General features: G+C 39.0%; 2 protein-coding genes across 2 annotated transcripts; one reads left to right on the top strand and one right to left on the bottom strand.

Moving 5' to 3' along the window:
* The first annotated feature begins 869 nt into the window (after positions 1-869).
* Positions 870-2,258, top strand: LOC143659904 (olfactory receptor 1N2-like). The gene is made up of 2 exons (XM_077133290.1): positions 870-951; positions 1,253-2,258. The coding sequence occupies exon 2, from the start codon at positions 1,263-1,265 to the stop codon at positions 2,208-2,210; it is 948 nt and encodes a 315-aa protein (XP_076989405.1). The 5' UTR covers positions 870-951; positions 1,253-1,262; the 3' UTR covers positions 2,211-2,258.
* Positions 2,259-10,949: 8,691 nt separating this feature from the next.
* Positions 10,950-15,953, bottom strand: LOC143659899 (olfactory receptor 1f45-like). Its single transcript, XM_077133277.1, has 2 exons — positions 15,061-15,953; positions 10,950-11,131 (listed from the first exon to the last, which is right to left on the bottom strand). The coding sequence occupies exons 1-2, from the start codon at positions 15,951-15,953 to the stop codon at positions 11,050-11,052; spliced, it is 975 nt and encodes a 324-aa protein (XP_076989392.1). The 3' UTR covers positions 10,950-11,049.
* Between the last annotated feature and the right edge of the window lie 1,139 nt (positions 15,954-17,092).

Genomic DNA, 17,092 nt, shown 5'->3' with positions numbered 1-17,092 from the left:
GAAATACTATAGAGAGAGATTTGGAATAAAAGCTTGTTTTACTCCATATCCTGCTATGATTTCCTTCTACCAGAGGTTCCAGCTATCCCAGGAAATACTCCAGAGCAATTTATACCATGAATGATGGAGATACATACGTATCCTTGGAGACAAAAATTGTAAAGTGCAAAATCACTCCACACTCAATCCTCCCATGTCCTTTGTTAATTCCTGCACCTTGGGAGCCAAAGTATGAAACTAGCAGAATGATCTCATGTCTGTCTCTGAGGTGCAGCCAGGGAAACATGCTCTAGAGGCCCAGAACCTAGAAGTACTGCAGCCACAATTTCCACAAAGAACATCTAACATGCATCACTGAAATATGATTTGCTGCTTTCTAGTTGGCTCAATGCAACCTGCACCACTGTGTCTTCTCACCCTTCTATCTTGTTATATGCAAAAGCCGTGGATGATCTCAGGCACTGAGCCTGGTCTGCAGAATAAAGTTCCCAGAGAGGAGAACTATAGTTACAGGGCTGGTTCCTTGGAGGTGAATACTATTTGGGCCAGATAAATAAGGTAAGTGCCATGAAAAGGGGAAACATTATGTTTTCCATCTGAGACCCAAGAGAGCAGTTCAGCATTCTTTCATCCTGTCTCTTACGCCATCCTGAGATGACCAGTGGGAACTACTTCCTTGTAGAGTGAGGCACTTGTGTCTGCCCCCTGAAAAGGGAAAGGATTATCTCACAGAGCTCTGTTATGAAAGATAGTTAAGAGCATGGGATCTGCCTTCAGCTTTCCCATTATTACTTATTACCTTCTTTGTGACCCTCCGCAAGTGACTTCATCTCACTGAGCCTTGAAACCTCATCTGTGAAATGCTTATAATAAGATTTGTGAGGATTCAATTATATGCTGCAGTGTATACTGCTTAGCCATAGAAGGAAGCTCCTATTGCCCATGCATTAGGTGAGTTGAGGACCTGGGGGTTAGGGAATGTGAGTCTTAGTGGGTATGCAGCAAAAATTGAAGGAACCTGGAACCCATCTCCAGCCAGTACCCAACACTCTGCTTTTGTATTTTAATCTTGTGACTGGTTGCTTTCCCTTCCCTGGTGAATTGAGGAGTAAGAAACAAATGGACAGATGGAGGTGTGAGGAATCTGAAACTACAGACACAAATGAATAGGGTGAGGGTTGTCTCTGGTAGAAAGGGCCATAAGTACCACCCTTTCTACAGTTTTTGTCATGTCTCTTTTATCTCTTTCCAGAAAGAGTGGCATGGACAGAAGCAACCATTCCCGTATCTCTGAATTCCTCCTCTTAGGTCTTTCTGAGAGGCCAGAGCAGCAGACTCTCATATTTGGCCTCTTCCTGAGCATGTACCTGGTCACCATCATGGGGAATCTGTTCATCATCCTGGCCATTGGATTGGACCCTCACCTCCACAACCCCATGTACTTCTTCTTGGCCAACCTCTCTTTTGCTGATGCCTGCTTTTCTTCCACCACGGTCCCTAAGATGCTGGTGAACATCCATACCCATAGTCAGACCATAGCATATGGCGGGTGTTTGGCCCAGATGCATTTTTTCATGACATTTGGGGCTCTGGATGACTTTCTCTTGGGGGTGATGGCTTATGACCGCTACATAGCCATCTGCAGGCCTCTTCACTATGCCACACTCATGAGTCCCCTTGTGTGTGGGCTCTTTCTCGCAGCATGCTGGCTTCTCACCAACCTTGCTGCCCTCTTACACACCCTGCTCACGGCTAGGCTTTCCTTCTGTGCAGGCAACACCCTTCATCACTTCTTCTGTGATGTGCTCCCTCTGCTGCAGCTATCTTGCTCAGATACTCAGACCAATCAGGCAGCTCTGCTCACAGTAGGCTCCATGATTCTTACTGCTCCCCTCTCACTGATCATCCTGTCATATGCCTGCATTATCTCCACCATACTCAGAATCCCATCTTCCTCAGGCATGCAAAAAGCCTTCTCCACCTGTGGGTCCCATCTCACAGTTGTCTTCCTGTTCTATGGTACAGCAATTGGCGTCTACTTGTGCCCCCCTTCGTCACAATCTGGGGGAAAAGATAGAATTGCAGCTGTGTTTTATACCGTGGTGACCCCCATGTTGAATCCCTTCATCTACAGCTTCAGGAACAAGGATATGAAAACAGCACTGAATAGATTTCTTGGCTTGAACACAGTTTCCCCTCATGGTCTCTAACCTTATGTCCGTGTTTGGAGTTTACAAACTGGACCACCCACATGTTCAGGAAGCAATGTCCTGTTACCCCCCCCAACACCCAATATACTTAGCTCTTAGGGTAGAATTATATCATATGTCTCAAACTCGAGTGTGGGTGTGATCTGTGTTCTTTTGTAATAATTTAATGGCGGTGTTGTATGGTATATTCATTTTGCATGTATTTCTCTGTTGAGTGAGATCTCAATCTTACTGGGGCAAGATCAATCAATATTTAATGTAGTTGCAAGTATTCTAATGATAATATGGATATTTTTAGAAGATGTTATTCAACCATCATCTATTTATTTTCACTATTTCACAAACACTGTGTTAGGTGTGGGAGATATTGAGATAGAGTTTTCTGTCCTTAAAGAACTCACTTCAGTATGCAATAGGTACTGATACACATATTCAAGTAACTGTAAAATAGATCTGTTCAAAATGGCTTTGCCATAAAGGTTAATAATTATTTCATTTTATGTGCTTAGTGCTTTACATGCATTCTCTCTTTTGGTCCTCCAATGTCAACCCTGTTGAGTAAGCGACTATGGTTATTACGTTTTAGAGTTGGAGAAACTCTGGCTAGTAAGAACTTGCTACAGTATATTCCTTTTCTATGCTAATGCTTATACCAAAAGACAAATTCATATTCAAGAAATATGTACAGGTAGAAGGCCATCATGTGCCAGGTACTGTGCTATATATTATTGATAAAAGTAAAAATGCATAAGATCGTTTCTGTCTTAAAATGTGGGAGACAACCATGATCAGTTTAGACATACTCAAAAAGGACTGTCATAGTTAGGATAATAAATGCTGGGGCACAGAGAGCAGAAAATTAATTCTACTTGTAAGGAGTCAGTTAGTTTTACCCATGAGGTGACATTTTATTGGATATCACAGTGTGAGCATTTTAACTGCTGAAGAAAGTAGAACAGTAAGATTTCATAGAGAAACACTTTGCAGCCCAACTTTGGAAGTGATTTCTTGGTGGTTCCCTCATGGAAAATGTGTCTTGCACAGCATCCTCTGATCCATTTTCCATGAATTTTCATGCTTAATTCTGTCTATTATTATCTCTATCTCTTCTGCTACATGTCAATATTTTTCAATTATGGCTGAAGATTATTATCACCTGGATCTTTTTTAAAACATTGATGTCTCAAGTCCCACTCCACATCTCCCTAAAGATGAAACCCTACTATCTTTATATAAAAAAATATTCTGTAGGTAATTCCAGAGAGCATTCAAAGCTGAGAAACACTGCTTAGGGTTTCCTTACTGCAACAAGTGTACAGATGAAACAATGTAAACACTGGAGTACCTAGTTTACTATTTAAACTCATGGCACCAAAATTAGTTAGGACTACAGCAGGCAGATAGCACCAAGAATTTTCTGAATACTTACCTCTGTTTAACTCTTTCATATCCAGCTCTAATTTTTTTTATCTGCTGTAATTCTTCATCTTCTCATCAAACTCCTTCCAATTCCTACCCAGAGTTCCTGTGGTCCTACCCTTGATTAATACCCACTTCAGTTTTATACGCTTTTATCTAATTTCAATGTAATTTTTATAAGAGTTATAGGCATCTTTTTGCCAGGGCAGCTGAGATGAATTCTTGTGTATTTCAGTTTTATTGGGATCTTATCCTCCATTTGGACAAACCCTAATTGAGCACTTGACTCACTCCATTCCTGTGATGACAAATAATACATTTATTCTGCTATGTCTTTCTTCCGGTTTGGTACATTTTCCCACAAGTTTATTGAGCTCCACATAGTCCTCTGAATTTACTGAATTAATTCTGTGGACTAACCTTCATATCTTTCTTTCCTCCACTTCATAAAATTTTCCACCCCACATTTGAACAACAACTCTACCACTTTGCAGAATCAGATCTTCGGAAAGCGTCATAACCTCTCTGGGCCAGTTCTTTCTCTGGGCAGATATAAGGATTATATGAGACAATGCCTGTGAAGCACTTAGTACAAGTCCAGCTTACTTTCAGTCCTCAATCAATGTTCTTCCTAGTCAGTACTATAATGAAATGTATGAATAAAGTGTATTTAGGTTAGTAATATGTGTATTTAGGTTAGTAATGAGCCCTAAGACAGGATAAAGTCATTCAGGTTGTGTTTCCAACTTCGTTTGAGATCTTGAGTTAATAGTGAGCCATGGCTGTTATTGAAGCTGGCCTGATTGTTTTAAAGATGACATTAGTCTGTAGTGAAGACGATGGATTGCAGTCAGACTGTGTTGGGGATATGGGTGTGTCTGGGACAGGGCTTGGGGGCCAGACTATGGCTGGGTTGAGCTAGTCCTTGTCAAGGATCCCTCTCCTTATACTATGACACCTTCAGTTCTCATGATTTTCCAGGAGCATCCCAAATTCTGAAACTTTCTTAGCTCTGACAGTCAAACCATCCCATCCCAGTAATCCCCACTCATCAGATGCCTGCTCTCTGTAAAAGGGCAATGACTGGTAACTATATAACAGATTATTTGCCAGGGTTAGGACCTTCCTAGTTGACTGCTTTGACATCCTTCTCGAGGATCACTATGACCTGAGAGAAGAGGAATCAAGACAATAGTGGTCTCACCCTTAATGACCCAACAAGGCGACAGCAAAGTTTAGTGGACAATGCCTACGCCTTACATTCAGGTCCGTGTTGCTGGTTCTGAGATTTGGACAAGAAACTTCACCTTTTATATCATCAAATTTTTCATATGTAAATTGGAAATAGCAATGACTGTTTTGTGAAGTTTAAACAGTTATATTAATTAACATTTTTTGTCACAAGGAACAGAACCCAATTCAAGATAGCTTAAAACATAGACAAAAAAAAGGAGATGAGGCATTTAGTAGTTCAGATAACTGGGAAGTCCAACAGTACCACACAGGTAGATAAAAAAATCTGAAGCAATATCATCTGAACCGTGGTCTCCCTGTTGGTCTCATGCTGTGGAAGCCAAGCAGGCCACCAGCGCCACTGTGTCCTCAAAGTTAAAATAGCAGTAAAAAGAAATCGCCCCTTCTTATGGTTGCAGAGACACTTAGATATCTCTGGCTTGGGGGAGTCACAGGTACATCTCTAAATCAAAACTGTGGCTAAGAGGACCAAGTAATCTCATTCATCTGGTCTGTGTCACATATTCTACTCCTGATGCTGAGAAGCGAGGTTAGCCCTACCTGAACCCACATAGAATAAGAATGCAGATGAGTGCCTGCTCCAAAATATTGTGAACAGATAAAAGTTGCTTACAATGATAGGATAACATATGAAAATATTGGTGCTCAAAATATGACTCTTTTGCTTCTCACCTGGCCTGACCTTGTGTGTGATGCATAGATAGCTAGATTTCTAAAGCCTAGCCTTATGCCTGGACCCTGGAACATACTGACATCCTTTCCTTATGCTGACCGTTTACTTTCTCAGTAGGACCAAGATCTGAGTTTCCTATTGACTGGCTTTGTCCTTAAGTTAGTCAAAGTGACTACTTTAAAAATCCGTTCGATACACTTTTAAGCAAAAAGAGTAAGTTTAGTACAAGGGCATTTGTGTTTGTGTATATTCTACTGGAATCAGACCCTGATTCATGGCTTTAGAAATAGGATATTTAGAACAAGATCCCTAAAAGCACAAAAGAAAAAGAGGGAAAGTGAGACAAGGGAAGGGAGAAAAGAAAAAAGAAGAAAAGCAGGGTGCATTAATGAATGGGACCAGCAGGCTCAATCCTGCTGGAAATCCTTAGAGAAGCCACATGGACAATTCCTCAGAATTACCCCTCCAGAAGATAGTGAGGCAGAATCATTTAATCACTAACTTAAAAAATTACTGTAGTAGCATATGTATATAATACAACATTTCCCATTTTAGCCCCTTTTAAGTGTGCAGTTTAGTGGTATTAATTAAATTGACAACGTTGTGCTACTATCACCACCATCCATTCCCCAAACTTTTTCATTCATCTACATCCATTAAGCAATTACTCCTTACCACCTCCTCCCCATGGCCCCTGTTAGCCTGTAATGTATTTTTTGTCCTTATGAATTTGTTTATTCTACATATTTCATATAAGTGGAGTCATAAAATATCTGTCATTTCATTTCTGACTCATTTCACTCAACATAATGATTTCAAGATTCATCTACAGTGTATTAAGTGTCAGAATTTCATTTCTTTCAATAGCTGAATGATATTCATGGTATATATACACCATGTTTTGTTTATCCCTTCATCTATCAATGGAAACTGGGCTGCTTTCAACTTTTGGCTACTGTGAATACCTGGTGTGCAAATATCTGTTTGAGTCCCTGTTCTCAATTCTTTGGGGTACAGACCTAGAAGTGGCACTTTTGGGTCATATGGTAAGTCTTCCTGTTTTAGGGCATGGCAATTGGGGTCTATTTGTACTCCCCTTCTTCACATTCAGGGCCAAGGACAGGATTGCAGTTGTGCTTTACACAGTGGGGATCCCCCTGGTGAACCCCTTCATTCACAGTCCCCAGAACAATGATAGGAAGACTGCTCTGAGAAGGCTTTTTTGAATTAACAGGCTCTCTTCTCAGGGACTTTAATTCTATATCCATATTTGGAGCGCACACTCTTGAGGGTACATATGTTTATGAAGCAATATCGTCATCCCCTTTACCATCATTTGCTTAGCTGTCAGAGAAAAAAACATCTTAAAGCAATCCCAGAACTCCAAAATCCAACAATGTATATGATGGGTGTATATCATAAAGGAATCGTGTTGTCTTATAAATGCAACTATTTCTCTGGTGTTGAGAGGGTCATCTCAGCCTAATGGGACAAAACCAATACCAAACTTCATTTGTTTCTATTATTCGAATCCAAGTGTGAAAAGTTTTAGAGAAATACAATGCAACCAGTATTTATTAACTCTCCCATTTGCCAGATACTCTTCAATGCACAGGTGATATTTATTCCCTGTCCTATTGGAACTCACCTTTGTTTGTAGTAGTTAGCTGCATACTTAGGCAATTAATTGTAACACAGGTTCTATTATGATGATTTTTACATAAATCTTAATATTCCTTTTTATTCCAGGTGCTTAATCCTCTAAATGCATTAAGCCATTTATTTTCACAATTATAAGCATCTTGGCCTAGGTGCTATGATTGCCGCATTTTTCACATGGGGAGACTATCTCTAATTAAGTGGGAGATGTAGGATTGAAAATTTTTTTCTGACTCCATAATTCATATTTCACATGCTTTAGTATCCTACTTCTCAATGCTAACGTTAAATTCAATAAATATCTATATACTGATGTTTGTCATGTGCCCGGCACTGTGCTATGCAGCATAGGTAAAATGTAAAAATGAGTAAGATGATGTTCCTGTTTCTGGATGGTGGAGACAGACACACATTCAATTTAATGTTAGTAAAGTCAGATTGCGATAGTTGTCATAATAAGAATTTGAATACAGAAGGAAGAAAAATAATTCTGCCTGGAGGCGGTCAGGTAACATGGGGGTCAAGTTCCTGCATGAGGTGACACTTTATTGAGCCTTATAGTGTGAGTTCATTTGGACTGGGGAAGAAAAAGGAGCAGTGAAGTTTCCACAGGGACAGTCTATTTGCAATAGAGGCCATGTAGGTCTTTTGGTCCAACCTCAGAAATGTTTCTTAGTGGTCATCTCTCTGAAGGTGGCTCTTGCCTTTCTCAGTATCGTTTAATTCTTTTACTCAATTCTGTACTTTTTGGGTCTCTCTCTCTCTTTCCCTTGGTGTCATTGTTTTTTTTTTTTTTTTTCTTTTCAAATTGTGGTCACAGATTAGTATTGTCTGGAGCTCCAGATCTGTTCATGGATGATGCTCTAGTATCTTTAATAAAAACAAAACAAAACAGGCTATTCTAGGGCAACAAGCTTTGAGAATACAGTTATGAGGTTTCCTTACCACTGGCAAAAGGGCAGCTGAAATAAGGCATGGAAATAACTAGTTGGAATTACCTTATTAAGAGAAAAATGGGAGGGGAACAGAGCATAATGACAGCACATAGAAGTCTCCGAACACTTATTTCCCATTTAACCCTTCAAATTTAGCTCAAATTTTTATTCACCACTTCCTCATAGAATGTCTTTGCAGGCATGCTACAGACCATGTATTGCGCCACCTCTGGATACTGTTTATTTCACTTTTATATGTTATTTTGAATTATAGAAACAATATTATGAGAGTGAGGCATTAACACATTCCCTAAAGTCAATTTATATTCTTATCTTTGACCACTTCTACTCTCATTAAAAAAATAACTAAATGGACAGCTTCATGCTCTGCCCACTCAGAGGATTTCTCCTCATCATTGTTCTTTTGATTCACTCCTGGGTGAGCTTGTACGGCAGAAGTCCATCCATTCTCCGCTCATCACAGCCTGTCAATGGGTTGATACAGGCTGAATCAACAGGCTGATACAGGTTGAAAGATTTACATCTAATTATGCCACTGATGTGAGTTGGGTGAAAGGAAACTGTGAAACCAATGTTGAGGACTAACTATTCCTATTGCTTGTGCTGTCTGGACCTGCTTAGGCCTCATCCAAAATACAGCATTTCCATTGTATGACGGCTTGTTACTCCACCCTTCCACCCTGATTGAGGTTTTGAAACTGGGTGAAGGATCATATTTTATTACAACATCTACCACCAATCTTCCATGCACAATTTTTTTCGAGATTTTGCTTATATAAGTTAAACAAAATCCTCATTAGCTCCCTATCTGGCTCAGCTCTAGAAACACCAAGGTATATTCTCCAGTTCCGGCAATCTCTGTATCAAGAGCCCCTGGCCACCATACTGGCCTTGCTGCACATTTTGGTATTTTCAGTCACATTGCTTTTGATGATCAAGTGCTGCCACCTAGGCCTCTACTATTCCAGAATAATTTTATCCCCAATGACACTAGGGATCCAATCTCCACGTTAGTGTATTCCGTCAACCATGGCTTAGAGAAGAGAACTTCCAGTGAACTTTCTGTTAATCCTGGTACCCTCCTCTCCAGTGTATTCTTTATGGCTTTAGTGAAGAAAATGTCTTCTGGTCCTTGCTGGGAAACATAAATAGCTGGTGGTTTCTCTGGCTTTATATAAGAAATCTAGTCTGATGTGTCCACATCTCTGAGATTCCTGACACTTCCTCAATATAGTGCTAGCATGATCCAGCATGTGCATTTCATTTACTGTGGGCCACCATCATTTCCAAGCTCCAATCAGTAATTCTAGCAGTGTATTCGAATATTTTCCAGGTGATTCTATCTCCACAGTAACATGAGAGTGCTCCCACATCAAACAATTTTCCCACCTCCAGCTTTATTTTCCAGTAATTGATTCATTGACATATAATTCACCTATCATATAGTATACTATTAAATTATACAATTCATTGATTTTTAGTATATTTACAGAGTTGTGCAACAATTACCTCAACCAATTTTAGAATATTTTCATCAGCAAAAAGAAATCTTGTACTTTTTACCTCTGAACCCCAACCCCCCATCCACCTGGCAGTAGGCAACAATTAATCTACTTTCTGCTCCTATACATTTGCCTATTCTGGACATTTCATTTAAATGGAATAATGAAATATATAGTCTTTTATTAACTGGATAACCCCACTGCTTCTATTTTCTTTAAGAGATCTGTTGTTGTTTGAGGCAGACTCTTCCCACATTCATGGAAATTTTAATATGACCTTTAGGAGTCTTCATTCTAACTTCTCAGACCCTCATGTGATACCCTAGAACTCAGCAAATACTTGCTGGTATTATGATTTGGGACTGCATTAAATCTATAGATAGATTTGGGGAGAAAATTGATATCTTTTTTTTTTTTTAATTTTTTTTATTAATCAAAAAAAAGAAAAGAAATTAACACAACATTTAGAAATCATTCCATTCTACACATGCACTCAGTAATTCTTAATATCATCACATAGATGTATGATCATCATTTCTTAGTACATTTGCATTGATTTAGGAAAAGAACTAGCAAAACAGCAGAAAAAGATATAGAATGTTAATATAGAGAAGAGAATTAAAATAATAATACTAATAAAATATATATATATATAAAAGGAAAAAGAAAAAAAAACAAAAACAAAAGATACAAACACACAAACAAACAAACAAAAAACCATATTTTAGGTGCAGCTTCATTCAGTGTTCCAACCTAGTTACATTACACTTAGGTATTATTGTGCTGTCCATTTTTGAGTTTTTGTATCTAGTCCTGTTGCACAGTCTGTATCCCTTCAGCTCCAATTACCCATTATCTTACCCTGTTTCTAACTCCTGCTGGTCTCTGTTACCAATGATATATTCCAAGCTGATTCTCGAATGTCGGTTCACATCAGTGGGACCATACAGTATTTGTCCTTTAGTTTTGGGCTAGACTCACTCAGCATAATGTTCTCTAGGTCCATCCATGTTATTACATGCTTCATAAGTTTAGTCTGTCTTAAAGCTGCATAATATTCCATTGTAGGTATACGCCACAGTTTGTTTAGCCACTCGTCTGTTGATGGACATTTTGGCTGTTTCCATCTCTTTGCAATTGTAGATAATGCTGCTATAAACATTGGTGTGCAAATGTCCATCTGTGTCTTTGCCCTTAAGTCCTTTGAGTAGATACCTAGCAGTGGTATTGCTGGGTCGTAATCCATTATGCCATTTTATGTCTTTTGATTGGGAAATTCAGTTCATTAACTTTTAGTGTTATTACTGTTTGGATAATATTTTCCTCTACCATTTTGGCTTTTGTATTATATATATCATATCTGATTTTCCTTCTTTCTACACTTTACTCCATACCTCTCTCTTCTGTCTTTTCGTATCTGACTCTAGTGCTCCCTTTAGTATTTCTTGCAGAGCTGGTCTCTTGGTCACAAATTCTCTCAGTGACTTTTTGTCTATAAATGTTTTAATTTCTCCTTCATTTCTGAAGGACAATTTTGCTGGATATAGGAGTCTTGGTTGGCAGTTTTTCTCTTTTAGTATTTTTATATCATCCCACTGTCTTCTAGCTTCCATGGTTTCTGCTGAGAAATCTACACATAGTCTTATTGGGTTTCCCTTGTATGTGACAGATTGTTTTTCTCTTGCTGCTTTCAAGATCCTCTCTTCTCTTTGACCTCTGACATTCTAACTAGTAAGTATCTTGGAGAACGCCTATTTGGGTGTATTCTCTTTGGGGTGCGCTGCACTTCTTGGATCTGTAATTTTAGGTCTTTCATAAGAGTTGGGAAATTTTCAGTGATAATTTCTTCCATTAGTTTTTCTCCTCCTTTTCCCTTCTCTTCTCCTTCTGGGACACCCACAACACGTATATTTGTGCGCTTCATATTGTCATTCAGTTCCCTGATTCCCTGCTCAAGTTTTTCCATTCTTTTCCTATAGTTTCTGTTTCTTTTTGGAATTCAGATGTTCCATCCTCCAGTTCACTAATTGTAGCTTCTGTCTCTTTAGATCTACCATTGTAGGTATCCATTGTTTTTTCCATTTTTTCTTCTTTGTCCTTCACTCCAACAAGTTCTATGATTTGTTTTTTCAGATTTTCTATTTCTTCTTTTTGTTCAGCCCATGTCTTCTTCATGTCCTCCCTCAATTTATTGATTTGGTTTTTGAAGAGTTTTTCCATTTCTGTTCGTATATTCAGCATTAGTTGTCTCAGCTCCTGTATCTCATTTGAACTATTGGTTTGTTCCTTTGACTGGGCCATATCTTCAATTTTCCGAGCATCATCCATTATTTTCTGCTGGTGTCTGGGCATTTGATCAGATCTCCCTGGGTGTGGGACCCAGCTGGTTGAAAGGTTTTTCTGTGGAATCTCTGGGCTCTGTTTTCCTTTTCCTGCCCAGTAGGTGGCGCTCATGGCAGTCGTTTGTCTGCCGGGCAGTCGGCCCGGGAAACCGTGCATGGAGGCGGGGATCTCTGGCCGCGGCTTGGGGGAGTGCCGGTCCAAATTGCCCAGCTGGCCCAAGACGCCAAGCGTGACGGGAGGGCCCCGCTATCCAATGTTCCCAGTCAGACCGGGGAGCCACGTGCGTGGAGGGGACCCCAGTCGCCAGCCGCCCCGGCCGGGAAAACGTGCGCCCCTCGGGTATCTCACCACAGCGGATTCTCCCTGGCCGTTCAGCCGTTCCAGAATGGGGTACGCTGTCTTTTTGGTCTCTGTCGTGACTCCGGGAGCTGTTTCGTATTGTTTCTGTTTCTTTAGTTGCTTTTCTGGAGGAGGAACTAAGACCCGCGCGTCTTACTAAACCGCCATCTTCTCCGGAAGTCCGAAAATTGATATCTTAACAATATTAAGCTCCTAATCTCTGAACATTTCATATCTACATATTTATTTAATTCTTCATTTATCTCAGCAGTGTTTCATAGTTTTCAGTTTAAAAGTTTTGCACATATGCCTTTTTATCCATTCCTAGATGTTTTATTTTTTTTCTTTTCTGAGGATATTTTAAATGCATTGATTTTTGTATATTACTCTTAATTCCTGAGACCTTGCTATATTCATTTATATATTCTACTACTTTTGGGGAAGGTTTCTTAGAATTTTTGCATAAACAATAGTGCCATCTGCAAATAGAGACAGTTTTACTTCAATTTTAATGATCTTTATTTATTTTATTTATTTTCTTTGCTTTTTTCAATGGTTAAAACCCCCAGTTCTATGTTTAGTAGATGTAGAAAGTGATCTTCTTCGCCTTGTCCTTAATCTTAGGTAGAAAGAATTCTACATGTCACCACTGAGTTCAATGTTAAATGGATATTTATTATAGATATCCCTTATCTGATTGAGAAAGTTCACTTCCCTGTCGAGCTGTCTAAGAATTTTTTTTCCCACCTTGAATGGATGCTGAATTTTGTCAAATGCATTTTCTGAATCTATTTGGCATGTTCATATGGTTTATCTACTTTTTCTTCTGTTTGATATGGTAAATTAGAGTAATTGATTTCCAAATTTTAAGCTAATTTTTCATTCCTTGGATAAAATACTGTTTTATGCTGTGATAAATTGTCCTTTGTTTTTATTGCTGGATTCAACTTTTTAATAACTTGTGAAGGAGTTTTGAATTTATGCTCATAATGGATATTGGTCTATTATTTTATTTCATCATGTTCATTCTAATTTTGGTATTAAAGCAATGCTGGTCTCACAAAAAAGTTGGGTACTGTTTCTACATCTTCCTTTTGCTGAATAATTTTTTATAAACTTGGTGTTGTTTCTCCCTTTGATTGGTAGGATTCACCAGAAAAGCCTTGTGAGCCTACAGATTGCATTGTTGGATGGCGTAAATTATTAATTTAATTTATTTAATTGACATAACGGTTTTCACATGTTCTGTTTCAATTCGTGTCAGTTTTGAATAGGTGTACTTTTCAGGGAATTTGTCCATTTCATCCATGTTTGTTCACATAAACTTTATCATATTCACTCATAATTATAATCCTCCCTTCCTTTTTGGTATTATTCATTTGTGCTTTCTCTTATAATTATTAATTAGCCTAGTTAATGGTTTATTAAATTTCTTGATCTTCTCATAGAACCAACTTTGTTACAGTTTATCTCCATTCCTTGTGTCTATTGTATTTCATTGGTTTCTGCTTTTATCTTTATTATTTTCTTCCTTATATATTACTTCGTGTATATCTTGTCCTTCTTTTTCTAGCTTCCTGAAGTAGAATCTTAAGTCGTTTATTTAGTGACTTTTTTCTGCCCTTTAATGTAAAGATTAAAAGTGATAAATTTCACTTTAAACATTGCAGTAGCTCAAACTCACCAATTTTGGTGAGCTATCTTTTAAAAACCTTTCATATTGAAATATTGTCTAATTTCTCTTATGATTTATTCTTTTAGATATGTATTTTTAAGTGTGTGGCTTAATTTCCAAATATTTATGGTTTCCCAGATATCTTATTGTAGATTTATTTTTTAAATTTCTGTTTTAAATTTTTCATAATTCAAAATTTTGCTATGAAATAATTTCATATGTAAAAGATCTTGCTAAAAGAGTAAAAAGCATTCTCTTATATCCTATAACCAGCTTCCCTGGTAACCAAGGTACAATGATCAAAATAAGGGAATTAATATTGATAAAATTCTATTAAATTTCACTGAACTCAGTAACATTTTGTCTGTTGCCCTAATAATGACCTTGTCAGGTCCAGATTCCAATCTAGGATCACACATTGCATTTCATTATCAAAATTTCCTTTAATTTGGTAGAGTTCCTTGGTCTGTTTTTCATGACCTTTACTCTTTTGAAGAATACTAGACAATTATTTTATAGAATGTGCCTCAGTTTGGAATGATCTGATGTTTTCTCATAATTGAACTTAGATATACCTTTTTGACATATCAAAAAATTGAAATTGTAATTTTCTCATATCATATCAGGAAGTAAATTGGTATGTTTTCATATGGGTAATGTACTTGGACCTCTTTGTTATAGTGTTCTCTGCCAGGTTTCTCTATTTTAAAGTTTCTATTTTCCTTTAATAATTTTCTTGTGGGAAGAACTATGAGACTGTATAAATATCTTGTTTCTCTTCTTAATTTTGCCTGCAAATTTTAGCATCCATTGATGATTGTTGCCTAGAATAATTAATACTATAATGTTTGACATATGGTGATTTTCTGATTCCATTAGTCTTTTTATAGTTATTAATTGGAATTTTACTATAACAACCCTCCTTCCCTTCTCCTCCATCCATTTATTTTCCTCTGAATTCCTAAAGAGATATCTTTGGCCTCATGGAGATTGCAATGCCCTCCTGCTAAGGAGTCTCCCAAAGGCACACTTCATGTCTTTGTTTCTCAGGCTATAGATGAATGGGTTCAGCATGGGGGTCACCACAGCATACAGCACTGCTGCAATCTTGTCTCTACCACCTGAATCAACCATGGAGGGAAAGAAATACACTCCAATAGCAGAGACGTAAAACAAGCAAACTGCAGAGAGGTGGGAGCCACAGGTGGAGAAGGCCTTCCACTTTCCACTCGTTGATGGAACTCTCACAATGGTGGCCACAATGCGGATGTAAGAGATGATGATCAGCAGGGGGATCAAGAGAGTTAAAGCTCCTCCCCAGTACACCAGCACACATCGGTTGGCGTGAGAATTGGAACAAGACAGTTTCAATAGGGGGAGAAGTTCACAGAAGAAGTGGGGGATGATGTTGTCAGTGCAGAAGGATAGCTGAGCCAGGAGAATGGTGTGGGTTAGAGAGTGTGAATGAGTAAGGACTAAGGACATGGCCACCAGCAAGATGCAGCTTCTGGAGCTCATCACTAAGGTGTAGCGAAGGGGGTGGCAGATAGCCACGAGCCTGTCATAGGCCATCACCGCCAGGAGGAAAACATCTAGACCAACGAACCACAGGAAGAAGTAGAGCTGGGTCAGGCATCCAGCATAGGAGATGGTGTGACTGTGAGACTGGATGTTCACCAGCATCTTAGGAACTGTGGTTGTTGATAAACACACGTCAGTGAAGGCGAAGTTGGCCAGGAAGAAGTACATGGGAGTGTGAAGGCATGGATCCAAGCCAATGGCAAGAATGATCAGAATGTTCCCCGCCACGGTGACCAGATATATACCCAGGAAGATGACAAGAAGGGTCAGCTGCTGTTCCTGCTGCTCAGAGAGGCCCAGGAGGAGGAATTCAGAGACACTGGTGTGATTTCCCGGGTTCATGTCGCTGGTGTAACTAAGGAACAAAACGGAGGGTGATACTTTAAGAAGTTTTCTTGCCCTAATGTTGTCTCATTGGAAAGAAAGGTATAAAGTAAATATATCAACAGAAAATTAATATCAACTAATCAGAATATATATTATATTGTTGAAACCTTAAAGAACCCTGTGAGGTAGTTATTGCTATCTCCATTTTACTGATGAAGGAATTGAATCTTCTAGAAAGAGGCAGAGAGAGGTGAAGGTAAACTTCAGCCATTCTGACTGTAGAATATGTAATCTTAACATCTCCACTCATCTGCCTTGGACAAAGCATCCAAAACAAATTCTTTATCCACTCTGCAGACATTTGTCAAGAACTCATATGTCAGCCTCTGCTTCAGGCACCAGAGAAACCCTCATGGAGTTAATATTCTAGTCTGAGGAGATATATAACCAAAAAATGCAAATAAACAAGAAAATAAGTGCTAAAATGAATGTGACAGGTATATAGTGATGACCAGAAGATTACTTTAAATTAAGTGGTCAGCTAAGAAGTCACCAGGGAGAAATGAATAAGAAGGAGCCAGTCAAATGATGAACTCAGTGGAAGAGTATCTCAGATGCAGGAAATAGCAACAACAAATGTGGGGATGAGCACATGTGTTTCTGGAACAGAAAGAAGGCAAGCACAGCTCAAGTACATCTAGCAAAGGAAAACGATAGGAAGGAAGGTTGAAAAGGTAGGCAAAAGGGGGTTAGATTTGGCCATGGAGTGCAGATTAGAGGGTTTCGTTCTCAGTGCACTGGGAGGCTTGTGCGGTGGGTTGGTGGGAAAGCAGCAGGCAACCATGATTTGATTTATGACATGGAAAGATTACTTTGCTACTGTGTGGAGAAGGATTGTGGGGACAGGAGTGCAAGCAGGGATGCCAGTCAGGAAACACAGTCAGGACCCTGGGTGGTAGCTGTGGAGATGAGAGAGTGAGTTGGGATGGGTTTGGGCTACGTTCTAGAGAGTTTAGTGACTTGCTTAAGGAACTATGTGGCAGGTCTGGGCTCTGGAGTAAAAGGTTTGCACCCCAGTAGCTGCCCTGGGGGTCCAACTATGACAATCCTCTGAAGTACATGGGAAGGTGTGGGTGATTCCACCTACCAAGGGG

This window comes from Tamandua tetradactyla, chromosome 2 (genome assembly GCF_023851605.1).
Source record: "Tamandua tetradactyla isolate mTamTet1 chromosome 2, mTamTet1.pri, whole genome shotgun sequence".
In the NCBI taxonomy this organism is placed as follows: Eukaryota; Metazoa; Chordata; class Mammalia; order Pilosa; family Myrmecophagidae; genus Tamandua; species Tamandua tetradactyla.
The sequence above is the reverse complement of the archived record's forward strand: the minus strand, read 5'-3'. Positions and strand labels throughout refer to the sequence as shown.